This window comes from Lates calcarifer, linkage group LG10, assembly GCF_001640805.2.
Source record: "Lates calcarifer isolate ASB-BC8 linkage group LG10, TLL_Latcal_v3, whole genome shotgun sequence".
NCBI classification, from domain to species: Eukaryota; Metazoa; Chordata; class Actinopteri; family Centropomidae; genus Lates; species Lates calcarifer.
Window position 1 is genome coordinate 27,047,828 of NC_066842.1, and position 22,377 is coordinate 27,070,204.

Below are 22,377 nucleotides of genomic sequence, written 5' to 3' on the forward strand. Positions count from 1 at the left end.
TTGAGACCAGCCGACAGATGACACATTGACCTAGTGCTTAGAAAGACTGTCCTATAACTAGAAAACCACATGCTTCATCCAAGTTCTCATTAGTAGATTCGCTCTAAAGTTGACTAGCCCAGATGGTTCAGGCTGATTGATTATTGTTTCTAAATTTAGATTAGAAAACAACATGTAACCCTGCCAACACCCTGTGAGAGAAGCCAAGCACCAGATATGCTTGTTTGTTCCCTTTATCCCCATTCCTATCATTGCTATAATCCAACCAAGCTTTTGACAAAAACACAAGCTTTAAATGTTGGAAGTCCCATTAGTGGACCCCAGAGGCTGCATATGCATCACACCCACATGAAGACAGAATGAACAATAATGTAAAGATTTTGATAACTCAGTTTTGGTAATCTCTGGGTCATTTGCAGGTGGTCCACAATGCTGCTCTGAAAATTATACAGTTCAGGGTTTTGGCCAAACCCAAAGTTGCACACTACATAACATTATGACCACTGGTGGATGAAGTGAATAACATCATCATTTCTAAGCAGTTTTTGTGGTGTGGTGGGAACATTATCCTGCTGGGGGAGGCCCCTGACATTAGGGAGTGTTGTTGCCATTGGAGGGGTGTGTGCTTGGTTTGTGACAACATTTAGGTGGGTGGTACGTGACAAAGTAACGTCCAAATGAATGTGAGGACCAAAGGTTCCTCAGCAGAACATTGTGTTATAACGAGATGATCGCTGTTATTCACTTCATCCACCAGTGGTCATAATGTTATGGCTGATTGGTGTACATTAATAATGGATCAAATCATCTCTGCAGTTGATGATGATTCTAATTCATCTCGGAGCCTTTTGGCTAAAAGAGCTAAAAAAAAAAGACTGAATATTACAATTTCATTCACTGGATGAAAACAAACACAACTGCAAATGAATCTTAATACTGTTGCTGGATGTGTAGATAGAAAACTACTTGCTAACATCATAGTAACATAGTATAATATGTCAGTGTTGTGTTTTCAGTTTGTTCCACTGTCCTTGAATGCAGCTTTAAGATTGCAACTATAGTTTTAAAAAGTAAACTAACTATTTAAGTAAAAGGTTAATTCAAAAATATTCTTAGTTGGAACAGCTCTAGTCTGTGCACCCTGATTTATTTTAAGTTGAAAAAACTCTGATCAAAGAATGAAAGACTGGAAATCCTCAGCTTGCCTAATGCAGGTTACAAATTATACATACCAGCACTTACTGCATGTTTTTACAGTATAGGAGGCTCTGAACTGGTGGATGTATGGATCATTTGAAATCACCGTGCTTAGGCTCTACCACTAGTGCAGCAAACACACACATGTGCACACATACAAAAACATATTATGATGAGGGAAATGAAAGCACCTACTGAACTCTACACCTGCAGAGAAAAAGAGTGAGATTTGACTCCAAAACTATTTTCTTTTATTCACCAGTTCTTAAAGAGATATGTCACTGATAATCAGATTAAAGTCTATATACCAAAATATCTTATTCAATGTCATATTATGTTGTAGTGCAGGTGTTTCAGTCTGATTGTGTGACTCACATGTAGTTCTGCAGTGAGCTGAGTATGAGTCTGATTAGAGGTTTGCACATGTGAAATGGTTTTGGTTATGAAAAGTGCTCTCCTCACTGTGGCCTCAGACAGTTGGGAGCCTCACCTGTTCCTTGTTACCCACAGAGAAAGAGAAAGGTATTTGTTACACTCAGCTATATTACTCCTAAGCCTCAGTCTTTATAGAGCGGAGAACACAGACCAATGCAGAGATCGTTTTGATATTTGTAGAGAGCAGTGTGTGGATCAAAGCGAGGCCAGCGGCTGTGGGCTGCAGGTGACTGGGGAAAGAAAATATGTTTCATTGCAGCATTCCAGAGCCAGGCTGAGAGCATAGAAACAGAATGAAAAGATGGGATAGAGTATGGCCCCTTAAGGTTGACAGTAGATAAAATGAGTGCTGAAACATAACATAATGAAATTAAACATTCCCTAGTGGGAAAGTAACAGTAAAGAGCTGCAGATGGGATGCTGTCCAACATGTAAGAACATCTCTTTTTATCTTTTTGTCCATGAGACAAAAAGATAAAGACATATGTGTGCAGTTTATATTATATGTAGCACAATAAAAACAATGAGAGATAACATTTTTTAATTAATATTAATTTGGGCTAGTTTTGGGTCTTCTTGATGTATGTACTTTTGATAGCTTATAGTATTCTAATGATAATACTGCACTTCTACTTTCAAAAATTGGTAAAGACGGGACTATATAGTATTTTTACAGTGTACTTTAAAAAAAATCTCAGTACCTTGTGCTACTACAACCCAGCTACCACTACCTCTACTAAAAATACCTGGTCTGTACTGCATATTCTATGGTGAAGAATAACTGCCTTCCTCTCTCACATGTATGTGGAGGCAGAGGAGGAGAACATGTGCTTTGAGTTTACAGAGCCTTTAGAGTGGAGGCCAGTTGGAGCAGAGAAGCAAGGCATCCAGAGAGGGGAGAAAAGAAATGCCAGGGTTGGCTTGGCTTTAGGTGTGTGTGAAGACAGAGATCTGGGACATTTTATCTTTGTTTCCATCAGTGCGTGCGCAGTAATGTGTGTCCATCTTTTGTTTTGACGACATTAAGTCCCTCCAATTGGGTTCTCTTAAGCTCTGTCTTACTGCTGCAGAGTCCAGTGTAAAATATTGACCGAAATAATTTATTCCCCTCGTTAAGGATGTTCTGCTGTTATTCTTTGTTTTCTTGGAAGATGTAACAGACAATCTATTGCTATGTACTTCACTGAAGAACATCGCAACCCAGATGTGCAGTCAGACAAACAAGATGTTTATGAGCCAGTGTGAATGGATGACAAGTTGATATGTGAAACATTCAGTCCCCGATCTTTAATTTCTGCCTTTGTTTACAAGATGACAGGAAATGAGGGGAGTGAATGATATGCAACAAAGGTGATGGTCGACATCTTAACCAGCCACAAGGGTAACACAGACATGAATTTTTGATCATCTAACTATTCCTTTAATTGGAACAAAAGGGGGCAAGCCAGAACCATGAAACAGCCCCAGAGAACCTAGAAATTCTGTTTATGTACTAATAATTTGTGACAGCAAAATACATTTCAATAAGAACGCAATTTATGTTTTTAATCAACACAGTGAGGAAACATTTTTAATTAATACATCAACCAACATATACAACATATTCCATTTGTTTTTCTGATAAGATCTTGCAAAACAGTATCCACTTTTTTATGGTTCTGTTTTGGCTCTTACAGCGCTTAGCTAAGATTCTGAAAAGATAATGATCTTGATTAAGTATTGAATATTTTTTTCAAAAATGATCACTGTATTTCTTTATTATTATGAATATTCAACCTTGACCTTGGCTGAGCTTTGTAGTCCCATCAACCACCCCAACAGGAGACTTATATGTGGGACAAAAATGGAACAAAATGTAGGTACCTTGGGCAAAACAATTTTCCTAGGATATGACTATAATTTCTAGTAGACAGGTAATTTTATCTTGTCATATATAGAGACAAAATATAGACAAACTAGATATAAACCAATAATCAGGCTGATTTTGGATTTTCCTCAACCTCATACAAAAAGAAAAGTGCCCACATAATTATACCACTATGATCTGGTTTCTGTGTGATGCCATTTAGTACTCTGCACATACAAAACAAGACAGTCTTCCAATATCTACAAGTGGTTCAAATAAACACAGGCTGGATAATCAAAAGCCTTGATCTCTTCTCTGGCATGATCTAACAGACTGATGTTACATTGTTTGGCAGTATATGTTCTAACATCTGAAATCTCTAAAATAAATGTGTCCAAAAAAGTGAAATACCAACCATCATGTGTAGAGACGGCAGTTGTTTCCACTGGGTAGCAACAATTGTTTTGGCAGCCGCTGTGCCAGCTGAAGTTGCAATATGATGATAAGCAAAAAGAATGTCTGTGAGATTTTAAGATCTCTCCCTCTTTTGATAGTTGTGGTCAAATCATATCATGTATTCTAGTGTCAGCGAAAATAGTTCATTTGTTAACTGAATCTTTGTTAAAGCTTAACTTTACCCCCACTGTTCACTACAACATTTTGAGAGGTGCAATAAACAATGCAGCAGCCCAGACTTCACAAAATGACATATTATGAGCTACTGTACTCTTTTCTATTGGTTTACACACTTAATTATGTCTCTTTGGTCAACATATTCCTGAGTGGTCAAATATATATTTACATGTTCTGGGTTCACCTTCAAACAGGTGTGTGGAATTAGACAACTTGTTCATTTGGGTTCATTGTGTGTGAAGACACCCTGAGGAAGGCAAACATGCTGATACATGTTGCCGTATTTTTGTAAAGTATTATGAAAATATTTATTAAATACCCTTTATTCTTATCCATACACTTTAATTGGACTTGGTATGCCACACTGTAGCATGCAGGCATAGTGCACCTCTTTAAAATGTCTCATTTATAGTAGGCTATGTTATTATCTTACTCTTTTGAAAATCCATGCTTTATGAGCTGGAACTAAAATGCAGTCTGCATCCATTCAATGCAACTAATGGAAATTGCTAATATGAAAAATGGGGCAGGGTGGGTGGGCGGTGGATGATTTGATATTTTTACCGACTGGTATACTGTAAAAACAGATTTTTAGAAACATTTTAACTGCAATTTTATTCTATTTATTTTAAATGATGTTGTTTTACAAGTTTTTTTTTTCTGTTTTGTCAAATTACAAATAATATATAGTAAAATCACGTGAAAAAGTGTACATTTACATGCCAATCATTAAAAAAGGGCAAAACTGTAAATGATTCCCACAGTGACATATCTGTTTTTGTATCAATAACTTTATTATTATTATTATTTATTATTATTTATTTATTTTTTTAAAAATTTTAACCGTAGAATTACATAGTTTTAGATGTATTAAAACTGACACATTTAATTATTATTTTTATTATTTTCTGTTATTTGAAAAGAAAAAATATAATAACCCCCCAAGAACGTTATATATTTAAAAACAATAGTTCCTGACTACGTATTGACTGCATAATTATGTTTATATATTGCTTGTAAATGATATGAGTATATTAATAATCTGCATTCGAACCCCTCACTCCACAACCAAACCAAGCTCGACAACATCAGTCAATAATGTGTTAATTAGTGATTCCTTTTGTTTCACACTTAATTGTCTAAAGGTTCATTTTATTACGAAGTACCCTACCTCTTCAGATCCAATTTTAGATTAACATAGACAAGAACAAAGGTGTCTATTTTTAAACCAGCTCAGCAACATTCATTTTAAAGCGTAGGCTACGTGTCTGTGCACGAAACACGTTAAGTATGACATTAACACAAAAGTCAAATTTGTTAATTTGGAGGAAAAAATCTTGCTGCCTCGTGTTGGATGACGTCACACCACGTCCGCCTGCCCTTTCTCTCCGTGCGCGAGCTCGACAGTCCAAAGTATAAAGTAGCGCGAGCGCCTTAACTGGGAAAAAGTATAGTCGATAGAGAAGGACACGCAGAGCAGCGCACACTCACGCATGTAGCCACACATCTAGCTGTACAGCGGAATACAGGCCCATATGTGTTCACGAACACACGGAAAAGTGGACGTCTTTGCAAATTAATTAAGGAGTAAATACCCGAAAATGGAGTGGGAGTTATGGATTTAAAGCGTAGAGGACTTGAAATGGGCGGTCTGCTGGCGGTGTTACTGCTGAGGAGTTGCCTGCTGTCGGCGGTTCACGGTACGTTGACTTTTTGTTCACAACATGGATCCTTAGGGAACAACGACTGTGGAGCCACCAGGATGAAAAATGATAAGAACATAGTAGTTAACGTGCTGTGCTCCGTTTGCGTGTGGCTGCTTCACCCCTCTTTACTGTTCCCCACATTGAGACGAAGTGCAAAGCTAGCTGTGATTCCTTGTCTTAAAGTTGAAGTTTTTATGTCCCAAGGGTACAGCAACACAGTAGTTGCACTTGAAAGTATCGGAACTTTGCGCTGGTGTGCGCGACACACTGCTGGACAAACCCAGTGTAACTAAACTGTCCCTCATGCTTTGTACAGCCGGTGTAGTTTATGAGTTTATCTGTTGGAGCAGAAATGAAGTTTGAAGTCAGCCTTGGCTATTTTCTCGGGCCTCGGCAGCTCCAGCCATTCCTGCTCGGTGTCGGATGTCAGGCAGACTCTCAGCTTCACTGTGAAAAAAACCGGAATGTTTATTTGGGAAAGAAAGCGCTGCTGGACACGTTTAAGACTTTCTGCCTGTGGATCAATGTCCTTATGAGCCTTAGTTTCTCCACTGCCTGATTTGCGGTCTTATTTAATCGCCTGAAACTGCCCAGTCAGAGGCGGAGCTTAGCTTTCTCTCATGCAAGGCACTCTGTCAGGTCTTACGACCAGCTCTCATTTGCCTGCTTGCATCTTAAAACTAAAGCTTCATACTTTATGTTCTGTAAAACCCACCATCGCTCACTTAGTGTTCCATTAAAAGAAGCAGGTACTATCCTCAAATCTAAAGCTAGTGATGAGATTTAACTTTTTCATAAAGACATAACCTTTACTTTGTTCTTTAAAAGCTATCACATGTAAGAGACAGTATTATTTGTAAACTAGATATCATAATGATGCACATTGCTAGTTTTCATAGGAAAATGATGAGTTACAGTGAGTTAATTACAACAGGCTGAGGGAAGGTTATGCTCTCACTTTTTATTCTAGCTTGAAATGTCAGTTTGACTGAGCTGGCCTGCCCTGCCCACTCAGATATATCTTTATCTAGAGGATTTTTATGATCCTGCTTCCTGATTATTTCTTCACTAAGCCAGTTAAACATGACTGTTAAGGTCCAGAGATCAGATCTCGAATCTGAGTTAGGTGTTATTATGTACAGGCTGAAGCTCAAAACAGTTTATCATGAAAAGAAACTGGTAGGAACAATGTTATAAAACAAACTAAAAACTATTTACAGCATGCAACTGTGGTGAAGACTGAATGACACAATTAAAGTAAAAAAACAAAAAAAACAAAAAAAGGTTTTATGATGTGGAGTTTACTCTTTGGTGTAAATTATGAGGATAAAAAACAAAGGAAACATATCCACAGGGGCTGTGCATATAGACACAACAGTACCTTTTCATGCTCACACTTTCAGACAGAATCAATACACACATCATTTCCTGTCAGATACTAACACTCTTATACCAGGATGACTGATTCATGTTTTAAAAAGAAAATATTGGACAAGTCAGTTTCTTTTTGTACTATCTTTCTTTAATAAGTGAGAAATCTCAGTATTTTTGAGTAGCAGCAGATTTGTGTTCATAGCACACAACATGGAGTATGGAACATGGTGTATTAAGGTTTACTGAATACGTGATTGGCTTCTTTGTACTGTTCATTCATCCTGATTTTGTTAATTTCATACTGTTTTTATTTAGATGACTGTTTTAAATTCAGATAGTTTTTGTTATACCTAACAGATCATCAGACCTCATAGTGTGAGAAATGTATACTGTTTTGATTACAGCACTGCCATCACAACACATTTAGTTAAATTTTGCCTTAATTTATTGTTTTGCAGATTAGCTAAAATACATATTTAATAGAGCTTTTGATTAAATGAGTGTCATCGTTGAGCCCACGCAGTCCTTTTCTCTACTTTTCAAATTCTCATTATATGGATGCATTGCATATTTTTCAGAGCAACAACAGCTGTTTTAATTATTTTTACTTCTGTTTGAAACTGAGGAAATATGGGTGGTCAAGATTTAAGGTGGACTGTTTACCTGTGGAATTTAGGTTTGCTTGGAAAACTGCATTCTGAAGGTGTCAAATGTGACTGATAATTACAGAACAGTAACACATCTTATTAGTGGAATCTGTGAAGAACTGACAGCAACTATGGACTCAGAACTACATCATAGCCATGATATAACAGGCAAAAATCTATAAATTGCAACAACAAACCTTTACTCAGAGTAATTTTTACTTAACTTTTACTCAAGTCAAACCATATCACCACTCATTCTTACTCTCAGGCATCATGGTCAATATAAAAGATGAAGACAAATGATTTAGAAATGCATCAAAACCAATACAGGCCCTGTTTTCTCTCTACAACCTCTCCCCTCTGTTCAGAACACAGGGCACTGAGGAACTGAGGAAGTCTGTTGATTGACAGTCAAATACACTAATAAATTAATGCTTAAGTCTGATGTATACAGTGTATACATCTGCTGGGGTGAAGAGGCCATTGGCTCTTGTTGGTTCAGAAAAAACAAGAATGATGTTCTAAGTTTGGCACTGAGGTGACTGCATGTTCGCACACTTCACACCCACTGGCCAAGAACACCAAAGTAGTGTCAGTACACTGCCAGGCAAACATCACAGCTGTGTGTGAGTGTCAACAGACTTGTATCACTCAGTATATAGTAGGGTTTTTTCATGAATGATACCACTATGTCTACACCACCCTAATCTAAACTAATCTGTTGGAATCTTTAAAAACACAGCCTTTTCCAGGTCTTTGCTCCCCTTTAAGTTGGCAAACAACCAAACTGCATCACAGACATAAATCAAGGAGTTGGACAAACAGCCCAGGTGACCAAACAAATATTTCTTGATAATCATCTGACAAAATCAGCATAAATACAGGTTAACAACAAGAGCTGTGTATTGTTGCAGACAAAGTTAGTGCAGTAAGTGCAGCTGTAGACTGGATGGAAGAATTAAATAAGGAAAAAGATAAAGGCAAATCAGCATCCATTGTGTAGATGCTATTAGACATCAAAACCTTTGTGATGTTAATAAAGTTAAACAATGGTTACTATGTGACCATTAACAAAACTGCACACAAGGCAGCACTGGTTAGGATGTTATCATAATTTGGTTTTGAAAATTTTCAGATTCTTAGTAAATTTTCAGATTCTTTAGCTGTAATTTCTGCTATCCAAAACCTGTCACAGTATCTAGATCATGGACTCACCTCTTTTGTTAAGCCATAATGTTAAGTCTGTGAAGGTTTAGGGTTCGTTAAAAGCTGTTAAAAGACATAAATATTAAAGAAACAATGATATTAGATAAACAAATATTAGCATATATTAGCAATATTAATTAAACAATTATATTAGATTGTTTTCCAAAAAACTATGGTCCTTCTCTGGCTAATAAAAATGAACCACACAACATATTATTGAGAAAGGCTCTGTTCCAAGGCTGGAGTTTTAGTTATTAGAACCATTCCGGTTCTGATTGAGGTTTCTGCCTCTTAAAAGGAAGTTTTAGATTGCCACTGTCACCTAGTGCTGTTCATGGTGGGAACTGTTGGGTCTCTCTGTAAAAAAATCAAAAGAGTATGGTCTAGACCTGCTCTATTTGAAAAGTGCCTTGAGATGGCTTTTGTTGTGATTTGGTGCTATATAAATAAAATTGAATTGAAATATAGTTGTTACAATTGTCAGTGGGGTTTTGAGTGAGGTTTCCTGGAACAAAGTCCAAAAGTTCCAGTTATTTATTGTTTAAACTGGAAGAGTTTGTGTATAACTGATCATCTAAAAAAATGTTGGTCATAGGGCAAGAAAAACTTGTAACTGGCTCACATTCTCAACACATCGTTGAATTCAGTGCTAATATTATCTACACATTTCCCACTGTAACAGGTCCTGGAGCAGTTCTTGGGAATACCTCATATACTCAATACAAAGATGTATGTGTATACAAAGAAGCTATTTTTGCTGAACTTTGATGCTTTGACACATGTAACATTCACATACAGACAGGACTGTCTCCTCAGTTCTGTGAGTGTTCGTGGGGTTTGGGGTTTTTCTTCACTGTTGTTCATTTTCTTAGACACTAGACGAGTGGGATATTGCAAGAACAGAAGCCAAACTCTGTCATTTTATCTAAAGAACTTGTCAATTAATTTATCAATGAATGGAAAAGATGTTGCATTATTTTAGTGAGGAACAAGGATTTTGTTGAGGAATCATAATTTATATATTAGTAAATGGTTCCCGTAGTGCATTCAGTGTCCTTTTGCTTTGCTCTGACCATTTTTCTTGGATGGTGACATGATGTAAGACTATCAGTTTTAATTAGGGTTGGGTATCAGATGATATGTGCCTGTAGTATTGAATTTTGAAAGTGTTGAAAGTTAACATTGAATGTTAAGATATTCCATACTGGGAAACTTTGCTGTCACTAGATGAAGTTTGCTCAGTTGTCAAGGGAGATGGCTGAAACTACTCTTTCAAAGGCCAAGAATAAATGTCCATGGTCATGATTTGACAGCTTTACCACCATTTTGTCTTGGAGCATTGAACACCCAACAATGAAGAACAAGGAGATGCATACCCAATCCAAACTAGAACGGCCCATTTTCAAGAACTTTTGAGGCAAATTCTATATCCAGGACCAGCTCCTTGCACAAATCTTGTCAACCAGTTTAGGTGGACAGGGATCCGAGGTAAGATGGTTAAGTGTTTGGGACTTTTGGTGTACTTTTAGCTTTGTGATGCATTGCAATGAGTGTTGGAAAACTAAACCTTGCAGAACACGTTTGGTGAGCATATTAAGAGATTTAGCTGGTATTGGTTTGTCTCTCTGTAGTTATAAACATTTCCTGCCAAAACCAACGTAGCTTGTTCCTGGTTCCACAAATGCATTCACAGTCCCTCTTCATGTCCAGCATGGTTAATCTGGCAGGCTGAGAAAGTTAAAATAGTTGATGTAGATGTAAGGCTTAACAGTCATCAGGGGTCCTCCTTTGACTGTAGGTCTGCTCAGAGCTTAGTGCTGCTTTCACAGATTCTTTGGCTTAATTTGAAATCTTTTTTTTATTTCTTCTTGCCTTGATTTTAGTGAGGATTACATTGAGATTTTTGTCAGTTTTGTTAAACTACAGTAGTTTGACTGTTCACATTTGTTATTCACCAGAATGACATCATTTGTCTGTGAAGAAGAGGCACAGTTGAAGGGTTTCAGGGTAATCGTAATGCTCTTAGGTTTACAAAGGGACTTCTATTCATAGTCCTAACTTCACATCAAATGTATCTGCAACAAACAAACACTAACAGGAAGAATATCCATTACCACTGGTCACTTTATTACTAAACCATTTATTTTCTGATCTTGAAAACTGGAATCTTTTACTGGCTCTGCCATAATCAAACATCTGATGTTTTAAGTATGACACTGCCTACATCAGTTAATTATAAAAATCATTGAATGCAACGTTCAGAAAGATTAATCAAAGCTGTTGTTCCGCTGCTAATCCTCTGTAAAAATGCCAGTTAAACCAGGGCCCTTCTTGAATTTATGAGAACTTTAACTCTTAAACTTAATTTCTTTCAGGGTACAGCTGTCATTATTTTCATAATGTTTTCATCTGCTAAGTATTTTCTCTAGTAGTTTGGTCTGTAAAATGCTGATTGTGTAAAATGCCTATCACGTCTTTCCAGAGTCCTAAAAACGGTTATGTTTCAATTGTGTTAGTCTTACTGCATTTTACAAGGGGAAAAAAAAACATTTAAAATTCTGAATTATCACCAAGCTTGAAACAAAGAAAAGATTTAATTTTTTTTATCACCCAGCCCTAGTTCAAACTTCTCATTTACCTCGTCGTAGCCTACTTACTTACCTACTTACTTACCTACTTACTTATCTTTTTTGACTAACAAACTAAACATGACATCACCTGGTACGAATACGATGGTCCTGTCTTCAGAGGGAAGGCAAAATATAAAGTCAACTCAAATGCCTTTTTTTCCCCAGATATCTTTTTCTTTTCTCTCTTTTTTTAAAGGAAAAGTCTCATATGTTAAATGTCTAAGCACAAACAGCAATACGGTGAAATTTCGGTCATTACTAACAAATGTATTAAGTTTTGATTTCCTTTTTGGGTGGGGACTTGTCTATTTGGGTGGGCCACACAAAAAAACCCCTGAGTATTTCTTCTTTCCACTTCTAAGACCAACCAATGGGTGATTTCCACACTCCCCTCCATTAGCCTGGACTATGTGGGCCATTGCATCCAGACTTCATACATTGAATCTGTGCTTTTGATTGGATGGAGGCATACTCTGCACTCAACAAAAAAGGGCAAGACCTAACAAAGGCTGACTGAGAACAGAGCAGCTACTAACACTTTTCACTAGACCACTTTTTTGTATTTTCATTCTCATCCATCATTAGGAAATGCAACAATTGAACAAACAACCAGAAAGACACAATCTAAACAATGTTAAAATGATTATTGATATGTTTTTATATCTGACTGATTCTCAGAACTTTTATTATTAGTGTTCAGCAGCTAATAGAATGTTGTCTTTAGACAATAAAATCTTAAACATTTTGATGAAAAAGAGGAAATATCTGATACCTCAGTTGTACAGATGGTCAGTGAATAAGATGCATCAGAATTTGAGTCCTGGCAGCAGGGAAAGGAAAAGAGTTAGGGGCTAGAAGGGAAATCTGAATGGCTGAAGGTAAGGAGAAGAGATTTGGTGACAGTGCTGAGGAGGAATGTAAGAAAGAGATTGATATCTTTTCCTGTTTGTGTTGCTCTAGTGTGAAACTCGAGGAGGTTCTGTGCTGTTTGGACTTCATACAAGTCTGATGGAGGGAGGAGAGAGACACGAACAAGGGAGGACAGAGGAGAGAAAGATGGGAATGAAAAATGAAATGAAAAATTCCAGAGAGAGGAGAGGGAAAGGAGAAGAGAGGAGAGGGGGAGAAGTGCGGAATGGACAGAAAAGACAAAGGGAGGAGGAAATGAGGAGAGAGGGAGAAATAGGAAAGAAGGAGCAGAGGTGGAGAGAGAAAGAGGAAGTCTGTGGCAGTCTACCTTGATTTCTCTGGGGTCCCCTCATGCACACACACACACACACACACACACACACACACACACTGAGCTGCATAAATATGCTCCCTACACTCATCACACACATTTTTCTTGTCCCAACTGGGGAGGTGTGAAGAAAATCTCTTCCTTCCTTGCAGCCCTTCACACACACACACACACACCACACACACACACACACACACACACATATACATACACAAGATGGACTCCGATAAGATGTAAAGCGAGGGAGCCTGTTAGCTTTCCATGCAGAACAAAACACGTGAACTGAGAAGAGAAGTATGTGTGTGTGTGTGTGTGTGTGTGTGTGTGTGTGTGTGTGTGTTTGTGCGAGCGTGCGTGGTGTGTGTGTGGTGTGTGAAAGGGGTGCAGCAGTGCATTGCCTATACTTAAAAAAAACTTCTTTTGGGACCCTTCTTTCTTTTCAAGCTGCCATCTCAGTACGACCTCCTCCCCCCAAACACACACACACACACACACACACACACACACACACACACACTCCCTCTCAGCCACTTCTCCCCCTCATACTTTGATTGTTAATCCCATTGACAAACTCAAATTTAGTTCTTTTGGTCTGTTCTTTTGTGTTGTGTTGCACTCATGCACACACACACACACACACACACACACACACACACACACACACACCAGGTGCGGTGATGTAATCTGCCTTCAGACACATATTAATGCTTAAAATTTAATGTTTGTCATGTTTCATTGTAAAAACTATTGGTTTATTTATAAAATGTGTGCATAATTTACAACATTTCACTTGAGTCAAACTGTTGTTAGATAGAGTTGGATAGTTGGATAGATTAAAAAGTAATCATAATTATTGTTAATGGGGCCATGCTTAAATGCTCACAACCCTCCAAGAGGAAGTCCTTCAGGTCTGATTTCAAGTCTTTCTCTTTAAAAAGAACGCGCAGCTGGCTTTGGTGAACTATTACACTTACAGAATGGACCTCTCCCAGAAGAACATTTTGACTTGTCAGACACAGGTGTAATAACATTGATAATGGCTCCATTCCATTCAGGTGTTCCAGTGCCAGGGCCATGGTGCTGTGTATGCTGGCTCACTGGTACTGTGGCTTTCATATGGCAGACACACATATGATGTGGGTCTACTGTATGTATATTTAGTCCGTGTTGGAGCCACGTGAGACTGCTGGCTCAGGTTAATATCTTCTTGCAGTCACACACTCCAATCTACTTTCCACACACGTCACTTGTGAACCATTATGTTACCAAAGAAATAAGGTTTCAAGTCTCAATGCAAGCTCTCTTTTCTCATAGTCGATGATCATGATCACTCCCTTATATTGTCTGGTTACAACACACAGAATTATTGCAACTGCAATTGTATTATTTGCACCTGATTAGAGCTGAAACTATTAGTTAAGAAGTTTATTATTAAATATTACAATCAGTTAATTATGTAATTTTTCAAGAAAAACTATTTAACATAACCTAGTTCCAGCCTCTTTGCTGTGATCATTTAATGGTCTTCCGTGTCTTATATGATAATAAACTCAGTATCTTTAGGTTTCGAATTGTTGGTTGGACAAACTATTGGATGACATTACCTTGGGATTTAGTAAATTACGATTTGAGGCCATCTCACCATTTTGTGACATTTATGTCCAAATGATTGATTCATGAATCCAAAAATGATCACAGATTAATCAAGTCTGCTAAAGAAATGTCTTTTTGTCATTCAGACAGTTGGTATGTCTTACATAAATGCTGCTTATTGCATAATGTCCCTACCCAACATCAAGCTGTGAGGTTGTGTTTCTCATTTAATTCCTGTTTGTTCACATGCCATATGTAAAGTGTTTTGCTTATTTTTGCTACTGTTTTCAAAACTTGAAAATACAGGGATGGAGCTCTGATTATCATAACAACTGAAAATCGGCCTATTCACAGTATTTCCTGGTTTATTAATTTTTTTATGTCTTCTAAATGATAACTGATACATATACTCTTAAGACAGTGAAAAATTTAAACTCTGTTGTATGTATTAAACCTTGTACTGTTGCTCTCTTGACAATAACTTGCCAGCGTTCAGTTTAGACTTGTGTCCCGGTTGGAAGTGTTCAGAAAATGTGAATGTGAAATGTGAATTTTCCAGAAATGTGACGGGGGCTACAGGACCAACATATAAAATCAGCACATTTATGTTTACAGTGTCTGAAATAATCTAAACTTTGCCCCTTGCCTGAATTCTAGTGCTGTGTCTAGCTGGTCTGTCTGTGTATTCCATGTGTGAGAGTAACATTTTTATGCAGCCGTATGGGCTTGTCCTCTCAGTCACCAGGAAACCCCGGCTGGCTTGTAGGGAGGTTAGCCAGCACTAATCCTCACTGGAGTGTCTCTGTTAGGCCTGAGGTGACCTTAAGAGGCCTCAGTGTGTGGTCTGCCCTTCTCTCTCTTTCTGTCTCTCCTCTGTCATTTATTCTGATCTATATCTGTCTCTCTGTTGATGGATGTGCCTGTCGATCAGTGTTGCTGGACTGTGCAGTCATATTGCTGCTGTTGTTTTATAGTAACTCAGCCTAGTGGAGGGAAGCTTACCTTTCTGGTTCCTGTGTAGTAAGATACTTTAATTTCTTGTTTAATTGGAACTTTTTAATCAACAAACATTCATCTTATCAATCATTACTAATTTATATGGAGATTATTTTCTCAATCATTGTTTTGACTAAACATCAGAAAACTGAAAAAAAATCACATTTGAATTTTCTTTTACATTTTTACTTGAATCTGTAAAGGTGGATGAAAAAAATTATATCACAATCTTTGTAATACTCAATCATGATCCACAATCTACATCTTCTTGCCAGTTTTGAAATGCACTGTTGAGAATATCCAGACTTGCACCAGCCTATGGCCTATGGTCCTAATGGTCATTTAAACCTGAGATAGACTTCTTAGTTTACTGATAACTTTCAGAATATCTGACTGTGAGTCTGACAAATTCCTCATCCGCAATTGCCGCTAGCTCACGTTGAACTGTTTTTCACGCGTTAAAAAAGACCATATGATGGAGACGTGATAAATTTTGGCCAATCAGCACAGCTGGCAGTCATTCTGTTGGTTTGTGAATGTGGTGTGGATCTGTGTTGGTAGACCAAGTATTTGTAGGAGGACACTGTTAAATCTCTACAATTCACTTGAAATGTAGATTCTGGATGTCTTCAAGATCAATCATGATATAAAATGGTCAGGTCGCCCACCCCTAATTTGTGTGTCATCGCTACTTGCTATGGAACTGCAATATGGAGAAGTATTCAATAACTCACCCTCAGAGCTCCAGACATGGTGTGAATGAATGTTCTGTTTAAAGAGTCCATAAGTCAGTGCAGCACTGTAGTCTGATATGTGACACACTTTGAACTAAATACCCAAAAGTTCTGAAAGCTTAGTTAAAAACTAAAAACTAACTAGAGTCAGCTTCAAATGGTTGTTTTAGTAGATTACTGATTACTGAAACGCACTGTTTTCTGTTTCAGTTCAATTTTACACTCAAACCAGTCTTCAAGGATTCAAGGATTCCCTTCAATGTGATTACTCATTGACACAAAGACCTGAAACACAGACACCCTCTCACTATGCATTTGAGTCTAATTAGGTCTTATCATGTAATCACCAAAATACTATAAAAACTAAAAATTAAACAAAGGAATTCACAAATAATGAACACGTGAAGACTCTCATAGCTTTCTTTTTTAGTTGAGGCTATAACAGCATGCTTGTGTAGGCTATAAATGGACTGGTTCAAAGTTCAAAACCACATCGATATCAGTTACAAAATCCTCTTTATAAATAAATTAAGGATTAATTAATTGAAATAATTCTAATGCAATGTCTCTTTTTGGGACAGTGCCCATACTGACAGAGGCAGTGTGTCTTAATGTTGTGGAATTACAGTAGGCATGGTCGTGCCAAACCACAGCGTAGCAGGTCTGCCACCCTGCCAGCTCCAAACCACAAGCTTCCCCAGGGGCACTGTGGCAGCTGCTGTGACAGCTACTGCCTCCAACAGTGGGAGGACAACATCTCATGAGTTACTGACATGCACTCACACACATATTCATAGTCTTGGGGTTTAAAATGTTTATTTTCATACTTAAACATTTCATATAGATATAGTAAGGTAGGGTTTTTTTGTTTTTGTTAGTGTATGAAGCATTCAAAGACAGAAATAAATGTAAGACTTGTTTGGGCATACAGAAAATTCCTCTGGTTTTGGTCCTTTTTTCTTTTCAGTGGCCTCTGCAGATTGTTGCCATATGGCAATAATGTTAGAGATATTATGTTTTTGACACATAGTTGGGCTTTGTTCCAGTGAGAAGCAGTCTTGTCTGATGCAAACAAGTTTTATTTTGCCAAAGCTTGTTTGGTACTTTGGTGCCTTGCTGTGAACTTGACCGTGACGTGAGGCTGTGCGGGAGAATAGAAGTACCAATCTGTGAGAATACAATAAGCTTTAAATTAATCAGCATAACAGTCAGCTTTGCAATCAGTGGAATTAAACTTCTCTTAGACTGATGGTAGACTGGACAATGGTGTTACCAAAGGTCAAAATCAGCTGGATGCATAAGAAAATGTTTTTTTATTGTGACTTTGGAACAAATTATGTTCAGGAAGTTGAATGAAGTTGCTTCATGATACTGTCTGGCTAATACTTATTTTCTGTTTATTCAGTTCAAATGTGTGAAGGTATTAAAGCAATACCCCAGTGATATTGTAGAACTAATGCCACAAAAGTGTTGGACTCACAAGTGACAGATAAAAAAGGTGGAGATATCCTGACATTTAGGGGAGTATTTCCTCTTTGACAGCCAAGATGGGCCTGTCCCCCCTATGTTTGTCAGGGGGTGCAGCTGTAATACCAGGAGAGCTGCTAGTCTTCTGGACTAGGTAAATGGACTGTACTTATATAGTGCTTTTCTAGTCATATCAACCACTCAAAGCATGTAAGTTTACCTCCAAAACAAAAATTAATCAAATATTCTTGAGATTACAAAGCCCTCCTGAATGCATACATTTTAACAAGAACCTGTTGTGTAACGCTGTGAGCCTATTCATTACTTTTTTACTCAGAGCACTGCATTTTATTCAGTTCAGAGCTTTTCATGTCAAATATTACTAAAGCCAGAGGAATTTGATTCAGTTACATTGTTTTAGCGAACAAGAGGCAATGCAGTTGGTATAATTTATTCAACAGAAACATCATTACAGCCTTAAAGCAAATAACCCAAATCACGCCTCTGTCACTGCTGGGCTGGACAGGATGGCTGCAGATAGGTCTAACTTTTCATATTGTCAACGAACAACAGCATTCAAAAGGAGTGATAAGTAAGGTTCTTAAGTTACACAGTTGTAGGATTTTTGACATGTATTTCCATCATCTTGTTGTTTGTAAAAAAAGTTTTGAATGTAATGTTTCGAATGTTACTTAGAATATCTTCTCCTTTCCAGGTTCACCTCTCCTTCTCTTTGCCAACCGGCGAGACGTACGATTGGTAGATGCAGAGGGTGTACGGGGTGAGTCGGCCATTGTTGTTAGTGACCTAGAGGATGCAGCAGCGGTGGACTTCCTGTACTCTGAGGGCCTTATATTTTGGACAGATGTCAGTGAGGAGGCCATCAAACAGACCCACTGGAACCAGTCATCCAACTGTGAGCAAACTGTTTCCTGTGTGTTTATTCTCTTGTTTAGTAAAGGTGTCCTTAAAGAGTTAAGAGCAACAGTAACTGTGGCTTTGGAAGCTGCATGCGGCTCACTGCATTTTAAAGAATGCATTCGCCTCCTTGTCACCATTTCACACTGTGTATGTTTTGTGATTGCAGCCCTTAAAGAGGCACTGGGAACTGGCCAGACCGTGGTAGTATCAGGACTGGACAGTCCTGATGGGCTGGCCTGTGACTGGTTGGGTAGAAAGCTGTACTGGACAGACTCAGAGACCAATCGGATTGAAGTTGCCAACCTGGATGGCACCTCCAGGAAGGTCCTGTTTTGGATGGATTTGGACCAGCCCAGGGCTGTTGCTCTCAACCCTGCTCAACGGTAGCAAAATACACACACACACACACACACACCTTCTTCATAGTACTTTTAGATGATAATGTTTTTTTTTAAGGCTGCTATCAGTATAAAGAAGTAGAAAATAAGTTAAGTTTCATCCTCCAGAATTACTCTGGATTCACATCAGGGGAGACCTTTGGGGGTCATGAAAGTGCTGCCTGAAGGATAGTGACTAAACAAACAGTATTTATCACAAACTGAGAACTGTGAGACAGACAAGTGATGTCAGAAATTCCTCAAACACTTAGTGTGCCTGTTACTCTAGACAGTCCAGAGTGAACATTTTTCACAGGGCCAAAACTGCCTGACTGGTTCCACAAGAGGTAACTTTCTTTGTAATGTGGTTGAATAGACCTTTTAAAGGCATCCCTTAGATTGTTCAGTAAAAGCAAGTCATATTCTTTAAAGAGCTTTACAACATGCCCAAAAGTTTGTTTTTTCATTTTAAATCTTAAAATAGTGCAATGTAGTATAATCAATGTTTAAATGTCCTAGCTAGCCTAGCATGCTTGAACTGAAGGTGCAGGGTGCAATGACAATGAAATATAAAGCAGAGTCACATCATGAGAGTGAAGTGAAAGAAAGAAGGTCTCTGCAGAGTTTCCTTTCTCTGTGGTTTAAACATAACACTGACCTCCCTTCTCTTTTACACACAGTTTGTTGGATCAGCAAAGCCTGAGCTCTCCAGATGATAGATTTACTCTTGTGGGTAGATTCTGTCCTGTTAGAATACAGTGCAGCAGGAAAGAACATTTCTGCTAATTGTCCTAAATGGTATTTGATCTTGTCATGTGAAACTGCGGTGTTGGTGTTTTAACAGTTTTCATGATGGTTTAGAATACAGAGGTATCCCACCATGACCTGTACAGATTTTACAAAGCATTTTCAAACTTGTATAAAGATACCTCTTTAGTTCAATGCACTAAATCATTTCCATCAACTAGTTAACATTTTTAACTTCAGTTTAACTACATAACATGTTTCCTGTATTGAAGAACATTATGTGTCATTTTTTAAATAGTTAAAGATACTGAATACCATATCAGCTCAGGTGGATGCGGGACAGAAAAGAGGAGACAGTCATGAAAAGAGTTTTCAATAAAGTGGCAAATAACAAAGAGCAATAGATATTTTTTGTTTTGCTGTTCCAGACTTTCCATGTGTCCATTCTGGTTTTAAAACAGAACTTTTAACAAACAGAGGGAGAGCTTATACAGTAAACAAAAACATACAACAACTATTGTAGTGTTGATGCTTTTATTCTCATTCCATCACTGCAGCTCAGAATAACACGAGGAGACTCTTTGACAATAACTGGAGCTATAAACAACACCCTTTGATCTCTTTTATTAGAAAAATTATCCACACATTGTTAGATATATCCCATGGTTATGAATTATTGCCTCATCAGACATTAATGACTTCTTTCCCATCATTACTTTGATTTAAAAAAAAAAATTGTGTTCATAACAGTTTATTCATCATATCATATGACTGCTTAGCAAAACTGCACTTGTTAGGTTTAGTCAAGCCAGATAATGAAACATTATATTGAGTCTGTTGAACTTGCTTTGTTGTCTAGAAAAAACATCAGTTAAAAAAATCAGTCTAAAGCTTATGCAAATAAGTATGTAAACTTATTAAAACATACTTGCAAATAAGTTTACATGCATGCGTTAATGTGTATTTAGTACGTTCACACTATATATGTCTGTGTATTTAGAGTGACAACATAGAGGTACTTTACCTGTCCTGGGCTTTCTTATCTACCTGCACTCATAAATGTTTATATGATCAAGAGAATAACCTGGTTATGGAGAGAAATGCGTAAATATGGTTTCAAGTGTAGGCAGAGTTAAAGACTTTCCGGTTGTCCTCTGATTTGAAGAAGAGAAACATGATTTGTGTCTATTTAAAAATCTTCTTTTCAGCCTCAGTTTGCATGTGGTCCACATGGGTCATATCTAACAACAGTTAGTTAGCATGTAATTAGTTAGCATGTAATCAGCATTTAAAACAAGATTATATTTGATATATTAATTTAAAAAGAACTGCAGATTTGCAGTGGTCAGTGGCATATGAAATTGAATCATCTGCATAAAAATATACATTACTATGTAGATTGGCTAAGATTATATTAGTAAATGGATTTAAATTAGGTTTTAAATTAGGTTTAAAATAGGTTTGGCGATATTACATATTCGTCAACTCATTCACCGCTGAAATCAGTCCTCAACAAAAGCATTTTCTCCTGTTTGAGTAACATTTGTTAAAAACTACAGGCTTCTCAAGAATAAAACTATATTTTTGTGAGACTTTTATTGGGCAATAGTGGACACAGATAAGGTAGAGAAGACATCAAATATTGAGAGATCCACTAACACATTGTTGGTTTTGGTCTTTTAATGGGATTTGCTGACAATAAGGCAAATATAGAAAAACTAAACAGACTTATCCTGTAAACTAACTCAGTCCTTGCCACCTTAAATCAAGTCATTTAAGTTTTTTCTTGTCTAAATGTGATTAAATTGCCTCAAGACTAAGACCTGGTCAGATCACTTTGTGCCTTCTTGAGCCTGATGAAGACCACAAGCTGAAATGCCTAGTTTGACAATAACATTTTTCATATATCATTGTTCAGTTCATATTGTAAATATTGCAGAGGTATGTACAACAACACAGCAACGAATCAGATCAATAGAATAGATAGAAGATGCCTCTTCTCTCTCTCTCTGGTTTCCTGCTCTGTAATTGTCATTTCTACATTGTTGGTCCAAAGGAATGCAGATCTGTCTGTCATTCTGAAATTGTAGGTGCACACACATAACTGTGTGTCTTGTAGCTGTTTGACAGGGTGATTTACTGTGCTCCACTTTTATTTACTGTGAACTCAAACAGAGGGTTCATTGAGTTTCAGGTAATTTTATTTTTATTGTAGATATGAGTTACAGCACAGAAAAAAACACTTCTTAGGTACTTCCTTATTATATTATACTGTTTGTTTATTTGGTCTTTTTCTAAAAGACACAGTTTTTTTTTCACAGATTTAAACAAATACATACTCCTAAAAGCAAAGCCTGGAAATGGAGAGATCGTAAAAGATAGTAGAATAGTGAAAATGAATGACAATGTAAAGAAATTACATATACATGAGAACAGAACAGAAATGGAGACAAATTGTAAAAAGAAAGCTATTGAAAAAAAGAATTGTAACATTGTATCACCCAGGCAGATATGACAACTTTACTTACTCTGCACGGATTAACTGTGGTGTGTTTCAGAGTCAGTGAACTCATACTTAACTTGAAACTGCAAAATTCCCCTGTGTTTATATTATTGACATATTTCCTC

At 37.4% G+C, this 22,377-nt stretch overlaps 1 protein-coding gene across 2 annotated transcripts in view; it reads left to right on the top strand.

Moving 5' to 3' along the window:
- The first annotated feature begins 5,512 nt into the window (after positions 1-5,512).
- The window catches only part of lrp5 (low density lipoprotein receptor-related protein 5), a 63,901-nt gene continuing 47,036 nt past the window's right edge, over positions 5,513-22,377 (top strand). Inside the window, exons 1-3 of one of the 2 annotated variants that reach the window (XM_051073657.1) lie at positions 5,513-5,811; positions 18,420-18,620; positions 18,792-19,008. In XM_051073657.1, coding sequence (XP_050929614.1) covers positions 5,727-5,811; positions 18,420-18,620; positions 18,792-19,008 — 503 coding nt within the window. In that variant the 5' untranslated portion in view covers positions 5,513-5,726. The remainder of the gene's footprint in view (positions 5,812-18,419; positions 18,621-18,791; positions 19,009-22,377) is intronic. The other variant, XM_018678582.2, reaches the window with a different exon arrangement.